The sequence below is a fragment of the Plectropomus leopardus genome, chromosome 14, assembly GCF_008729295.1.
Source record: "Plectropomus leopardus isolate mb chromosome 14, YSFRI_Pleo_2.0, whole genome shotgun sequence".
NCBI classification, from domain to species: Eukaryota; Metazoa; Chordata; class Actinopteri; order Perciformes; family Serranidae; genus Plectropomus; species Plectropomus leopardus.
The window spans coordinates 27,404,088-27,411,718 of NC_056476.1; the positions used below are offsets into that span (position 1 = coordinate 27,404,088).

Here is a 7,631-nt window from a genome sequence, read left to right on the forward strand (position 1 = left end):
AAGTACAGGTTGTGTTGGTTATATATGGCATGGTATAACATGGTATGGTATTCCCATTAAGCAATTACGAAAATCACTTTCTTTTATGTAAGTCGGAAAGTCTCAATAGCTGCTTGTTAATTCCACACAGGTTCCACAGTACTGCCTAGATTTGTATAGGAAGTCTACAAACTGATAACATGGCTGCAGGGGCTCATGAAATATTTTCCCACACTTACCACCAACCAATCATAGTCTCACACTAAAGTCAAAACAAGTTAGACTCCCTGCCCATCTGACTTTCCCACACTATAATGACACAGTATAAAACCATAGCTAGACTCTTTTGTTGTCTCCTCCCCACTCCTGTCTTTCAGCTGTTCTTCATTCTCAACTCGCCTCCTTTACTCCTTGCAGCTAAAATGGACACAGCTGGTAAGGTGAGTAGAATTTAAAAATAGTGTTTTCATTATTTTTCTTAATGTATTATTTATTTTTTTATTTTGCAATGTGTGCATTAATGATGCCCTGTGTCACATGACACACCATTGTATTTATGCACACATTGAAAATAATGGAACAAAACATCAAAATTAAAGTAACAATATCACACTAATATAATTTACAGAAATATTATTCATTTGAGATTGATCTGTGCTCCTGAATTGTGTGCAGTTCACGTGTTTATATGAGGCTGATTCATTAGCTGGAGTGTGGATGGGTGTCATACAAAGTTGATTTGCAGGTTCCTTAATTATGTCACATAAACAAGGTAAAAAAAAATCTTCATTTGACTGCAATGAATTATTTGTTATGTATTAGCTAAGTCTTAGGGTATCTTTACCTCAAAATCCCCCATCTTTGTCTATTGCTATTTATCTGTGTCTCTGCCTCAGTGAAAAATCTCATGTCCTGTTTTGACTCTGCACACAGATTGAAACCATACAGCCTGTTTTCGTGTTATCTGTTGATATTGGCAACGCTGAGGGGATAGGAAGCCAGAAGGGGGAAAAAAAGGCATGCTATTTGAAAAACAAATCCTCCCAAGAAAGGCTAATGAATTCAAGGCAAACTGCTTGATTTATACAAGCTGTGATAACTGATTTATTCAATGTTTTACTTGCAGACCTCAAGTTAATTTATACTGTTGACAATAAAACTTGTGTTAGTCAAAAAACTTGCCTGTTGCTTTTTATGTTTGTTTTTACATGAAGCAGCTGTAACTGAGACATAGAAACCCCCTGCTGTTTGCATGGAATGTGAAACCTATTTGTTTGCTTGACATGATACTTTTTTTGCAGTGTGGCAGTCAGTTGATTTAACATTGAAATTGGCTTCCAGAGAAATGCCTGCCTGCAGAACTGATTAGAACGTTATAACAAGATTATTGCTAATGTAGCATGTTGTTTTTATGATATGGTGAAAAGCTGATCATATGGTGCTTCACTAATTCTTCACTCAGACCAGTGAATTGAGTATATTTAACAAAGGATAGTTGTAATGTTGCTCTTATTTTTTGTTTGTTTTTAAGAAAGTTCTCCAAATATGGTTGTTACACCTCGGTAATATTTTTCATTCTTAATGCTGTGTAATTTTATGTGGTATCACTACTTTGTAGGTCATCAAGTGCAAGGCAGCAGTGGCCTGGAAGCCCAACAAGCCTTTGGTGATTGAGGAGATTGAGGTAGCTCCGCCCCAGGCCAACGAGATCCGCATGAAGGTGAGGGACATCCACTACCAGAACACGCACACACACATTTTTTAGTTTGCCAATGTCCACATAAAAAGAATCTGTACGAGGACACAAATGTAAGAGGTACAAAAGGATACATTTGGAAAATCATGGACCAGTAACGTAAGTTTTCAAAATAGAAAACATAGCATTCACTTGTCAGGGATATAAGTAGCACCGTCTCTGCCACATTTGGCTGCTGCCAAGCCATTAAGCCCTCTGTTTGGCCTTCCTAAGTTTCTGAAAACCCTCTAAGACCAACCTGTGAACATTTCCTGGGCTGCAAAATATAAAAACAAACACCTGTGCACCTATATCCGAGTTCTGAGGTGGTATTAAGAGGGGTTGGTATTTAATTACCTTGCAATAAAGGCCTCCTAAAAATTAAAGTTAAAGGTTCAGGCTACCTTTAAGACCAACCTGACCAACCTTTAAGACCAACTGGGGTTGCAATTAAAATTGTCAAATTTATGGGCACTTAACACAAAGTGTTCTGTTTGTTTGTTGTTTTTATCTGAAAAAAATGATGAGACCAACCTCTTTGTACGCTACCTGGTTTATTGGTAGACAGATGTTAAAAGGTGCCAGGGTACTGTTACATAAATCAAACATGGAAAGTTGATGCAGGAATGTTTGTACTTTCTCACTAAGGCCCTTGTTGTCAACTTTGTTATAAATTCCACTATTCTGTCATGACAAGCTTTGTAAGCATGACAACCATCATAGATGTGAGACATTCTTTCAGTGATCATTTCCATGGTTTGATGCAAACAATGACTCAATGACTTCCAGATGGGAAGGATGAGTCCAATGGGAAGGGCTTGTAGTCTAGGTTTAAATGTGAATGTGATAATGTCCTCGTTGAGTGCAGAATGCTTGGCACAGGGGAAGACACACCAGTTTTGCTTGAAATTTTAGTCCAATACAATGTTGTTTTTACTGCACTGGTTTCTTCTATTCTCACTTTGCCACACACTAGCCATGAAAGCATATTGTTATCTTAAAAAACCTGCTTGGTCCATTTAGTGTTACATTTGATATAAACACTGTGCCCTTCATCATCTTCGGTGCAGATTGTGGCAACTGCTGTGTGTCATACAGACCTGTACCACCTTTTGGAGAATATGCATGAGGAAGGCTTCCCAGTAGTCCTTGGCCATGAAGCAGCTGGCATTGTAGAAAGCGTTGGACCTGGAGTCACTGAATTTCAGGCAGGTCAGTTTGGAGTGGTACAACATTTTGGATATTTGCTTATTTGACTGTCACATGGAAACAATTTTTTGTCTTTCAGGAGATAAGGTCATCCCTCTGTTCATCGCCCAGTGTGGAGAATGTCGCTTCTGTAAGAGTCCAAAGACCAACCAGTGCGATGTGTGGTAAGCACAATGAGCACTCATCCCTAGTCATCTTGCAGGTATTCAGGGAATGCTCTAAAAGGACAGGAGAAGCACTCAAATTTTTGTCCGATTTTTGGGGGGTCAAAAAATTGTACTATCTCGTTCAGGACCAAAGCTCGTGTAGATGTGATGTCACCATCAGACTCCAGGTTTACCTGTAAGGGGAAGAAGGTGCTGCAGTTTTCAGGAACCAGTACCTTCTCCGAGTACACTGTGGTTAACCAGATGGCTGTGGCTAAGATCGACCCCACCGCCCCTCTGGACAAAGTCTGTCTCATTGGCTGTGGGATCTGCACAGGATATGGAGCAGCAGTTAATACTGCTAAGGTGTGTATGTTTGACTGTTACAGATTCTAATCTCATTATTTTTTCAGATAAAAACAACAAACAAACAGAACATTTTGTGTTAAGTGCCCATAAATTTGACAATTTTAACTACAATCCCAGTTCCAAAATAATTGGGATGTTGTGTAAAACACGTTGATCTAATTGAATACACTACAAAGACACGATTTTCACTGTCCAAAGTCATACACTTAATTTTTTTTGTGAGTATACACTCATTCTGAATTTGATGACTCGACACATTCCAATAAGGTTTGGACAGGGGCGTGTTTACTGCTGAGTCAAATCACCTTTTCTTTTAACAAAACTCCCGAAGCTTTTGGGAACTAAGGACACTAATTGTTGAAGTTTTAAATGTGAAATTCTTTACCATTCTTGCCAACTTCAGTTGCTCAACAGTCTCTTTTATCCTATTTTAGACTCCATAATGCACCACACATTTTCAATAGGAGAACGGTCTGGACTGCAGGCAGGCCAGTCTAGTGCCTGTTTCTATTACTATGAAGTCACACTGTTGCAACACATGCAGAATGTGGCTTGGCATTGTCTCGCTGGAATAAGCAGGGACATCCCTGAAAAAGTCATTGTGTGAGTGGCAGCACATGTTGCTCCGAAAATTTTTTGTACCCAAGCCCTTTTTTTCATAATATCTTTTATACAGTCATGTTTGGGGACTAGGGAAGTGGAAGCCTGCACACAACACATCAATGCTGAGGACAGCAACATCAAGTTCACGCGGGAAGATGTCAGAGGAGATAGTTTGCCCTTTTTGGACTGTGCAGTGCACACTGAAGAGGATAGAAGCCTCAACATTGAAGTGTACAGAAAACCCATTCACACAGACCAATACTTGCTGTTTGACTCTCACCACCCACTGGAGCACAAGCTGGGGGTTATTAGAACCCTAAACCATCGGACAGAGACTGTGCCATCAAAGAAAGAGGGGAAGGAGAAGGAACAGAAGCACAACGGGAGAGCGCACAAAAACTGTGGCTACCCCAACTGGGCCTTCATCAAAACTTGTAAAAGATCCAGAGCGGGCAGATACGAAGAGATGGAAAAACGGAACATTGTCATTCCTTACGTTGCAGGAATATTTGAGAAACTCAGGAAGATCTTTAATAAACACCACATCCTGGTTCACTTCAAACCCAGCAACACAATGAGACAGAGGCTTGTCCAATCCTAAGGACAAACCACCCAGAAATAATGAGCAGAGTAATGTGGCATTGCAATACAGCCAGAATTGCACAGACTTGTACATTGGGGAAATGAAACAACCCCTCCATAAGCGAATACCACAACTCAGGAGAGCCAACTCCTCAGGTCAAGAGTCTGCTATCAACTTAAATCTAAAGGAGAAAGGACAGTCTCTCAAGGACAACAATATACACATCCTAACCATCCTGTCCTTGGACTGTATTCAGTTTAATACAGGTCAAAAGAGATTTGCAAATCATTTCACTTTGCTTTTATTCATGTTTTCCTGGGGGCTGTACATGAAAGGCTTTTCAATTAAAATTCTTGGCTAGATTGGAAAGCCTCTGAATGAGTGATCACTAATTATGAAATGCAAACCCTCTCCATTTATTATTACTGCATCAAACAATCATGACCTAAAGAGCCATGTTGACAAAAGTCTGTTGTACTAAAGGTGGAACCGGGCTCCACATGTGCTGTGTTCGGCCTGGGAGCTGTGGGTTTGGCTGCAGTCATGGGCTGCAAAGCTGCAGGAGCCAAGAGAATCATCGCTGTTGACATCAATCCAGAGAAGGCTGAGAAGGCAAAAGTGTTTGGCGCGACTGACTTCGTGAACCCCAAGGATCACAGTAAACCCATCAGTGAAGTGCTGTCTGAGATGACTGACGGAGGAGTGGACTACTCCCTGGAATGTTCCGGGAATGTGGGAGTTATGGTAGGGAGATTTAATCTGGTTTAAAAATATAATGAAAGTTGTAATCTATCTGTAACCTAACAATTAAAACAATAATCTCTCCTCTAATCAAAGTCAAGAAGAGGTTAGTGTCAAGCATTAAGTTACCCAGCCCACATTTCCTCAGATGGTCTAGAAATTTGGACTAACGCTTCTCTGGTTCCAAGCCCACTGATTTAGTGCTGTTTCTCCATCTAGCGCAGTGCCTTGGAGTCTTGTGTGAAAGGCTGGGGTGTGAGCGTGATCGTTGGCTGGACAAACTTGAATGACGTCGCTACCCGACCCCTTCAGCTCATTTCTGGGCGCACATGGAAGGGCTCCCTGTTTGGAGGTAAGACAAATATGACCATCACCACTAACTGATAAATCTCTGGTAAATAACCAGCGATGACTTTATGTTTCACAATTATCTAACTAGGTGTGCTCTGGATAAGCCATTATGTTCTTTTTTTTGTGGTTTAGGCTTTAAGGGTCGGGATGCAGTGCCTCAGATGGTTAAAGCCTACCTGGACAAGAAGTTGAAGGTGGATGAATTCATCACTCACAACATGACTTTGGACCAGATCAATGATGCCATTGAACTGATGAAGCAAGGGAAATGGTAGATTTGTACTGTATACCTTTTTTGCTGCCATTTTTGACTCAACAACAATACTGATAAATGAACCTGCTAATTTCCCTTTTGTCTTGTTCCACAGCATCCGGACTGTGCTGAATGTGTCTCTACAATAAGATTATTGTGTTGCTTTCAATTACGCAAAATAATTATTTAATCATTCACTATACTAAACAAAATCTCAGCAAAGTACTCATACATAATACTATGTAACATTATAAAAGGACCTTTTGTTATTATGATAATTATATGCACTATACATGCCTGACTTTGAACACTAGAAACTAGTGAGTGGATGACAAGCAGATTGTAAGAATCCACTGTAGTGTTTGTTTAAGGAAAAGCTCAACATTACAGGTGTTCATAAAGCAAAATATACACTCTTGATTATATATGGGTTTTATGTTGTCCTTGGATTGCATTTAGGTCTCAAAACTATCGTGATAAAATTCTTTGATGCATTGCATTAAGTTTGATGTTGGGACCTTGTAGTTAAAAGTATTAAAATGGTTATAAGAAATATTTAATTATTCATCCACTTTCTTGCAGTATTAATCAGACAGCAAGCAGAATTCCAAAGGTATTTATTTACACTAAAGCAAAAGTAACAATGAAACGCACAAACCTACAATCTAAATAAGTCAAACTAAAGACTAGGACATAAATTGTGTGTGTGGGAATGAGTGCAAACAAACATGGACAAAATGAATGACAGGAGAGATAAGACGGCCGAATTAAAGATGGCCACTTAAGTAGAGGGAGGTTGTGTAAAGGTGCAGGGTTAGTAAAAGGATGTTAAGCTGCATGCAAGACTCTGTGTAGAGCTATAGCTATGTAGCAAATTATTTTTGGCAATGGCAACTACCCAATAACCTGACTACAAAGTGATTACAACTATAAAACTCACAGAAAAACATCAACTAAATTCATGTTACGCATACACTGACAAAAGTTTACAGTCATGCTGAACTTGTACTGTTGGGCTAATGCTATGCCCAGTCTATGAATGAAGGGAAGAGTTGTTTTGTTGGTCAGCTTGTTAGCCAGTGGTCTTCCATTGTGGATGAGCCTAGCTTAGACGAGTTGTAGTCCCAGTGCAGTCTTTGCTGTGCTGTATTCCCATGGTGCAGGCCAGAGAAATCTGGCCACTGTGTGTGTCTTTGCACAGTTTGCATTTTGCTGCCAACTTGGCTTTGTTCTCCTTTGTTTGGAAAGTGAGCTTGTAAACTTTGCATCTGCTGAAGGTGCTAACATGGCTGCCTTCTTCATTCGAGTTCAGTTTGGCTGCTTGAGCAGGCCAACTTCAGAGAGCTATTAGACTCCTTTAAAGTGAGCCAGAATATGCAGAACTGACCATGCCTGATTGCCACACAATGTATGCCAGTTAAATTTGTGTTTGACTTCATCCTGACTTGCTCTGGCATCATGCACAAGTGGACAATGATAATCACAGATTATTATTATCATTATCATAATCTCACAGATAATTTGTCTTGTGTTCTCCTTTAAGGAAAAAAGGAAACAGGAAAAAAAAAATGTATTTATTTGTTTCCCGATGAATCCCCTTGCTTCGCATTTGTTTTGAGGGAATACCATAGATCTTATTTCATCTTATCTTATCTCAGTCCA

General features: G+C 39.8%; 1 protein-coding gene across 1 annotated transcript; it reads left to right on the forward strand.

The window, feature by feature from the left end:
- Positions 1–266: 266 nt before the first annotated feature.
- On the forward strand, positions 267–7,507 carry LOC121953486 (alcohol dehydrogenase 1-like). The gene is made up of 9 exons (XM_042500621.1): positions 267–419; positions 1,598–1,699; positions 2,785–2,926; positions 3,003–3,087; positions 3,216–3,435; positions 5,108–5,368; positions 5,585–5,717; positions 5,849–5,987; positions 6,085–7,507. The coding sequence occupies exons 1-9, from the start codon at positions 294–296 to the stop codon at positions 6,116–6,118; spliced, it is 1,242 nt and encodes a 413-aa protein (XP_042356555.1). The 5' UTR covers positions 267–293; the 3' UTR covers positions 6,119–7,507.
- Positions 7,508–7,631: the final 124 nt, after the last annotated feature.

Coding starts and splice junctions, on each gene's coding strand:
- LOC121953486 (XM_042500621.1), top strand. CDS start 294: ATGACACAGTATAAAACCATAGCTAGACTCTTTTGTTGTCTCCTCCCC. Junction 3,436..5,107: donor CAGCAGTTAATACTGCTAAG/GTGTGTATGTTT, acceptor GTTGTACTAAAG/GTGGAACCGGGCTCCACATG. Junction 5,718..5,848: donor GAAGGGCTCCCTGTTTGGAG/GTAAGACAAATA, acceptor TTTGTGGTTTAG/GCTTTAAGGGTCGGGATGCA.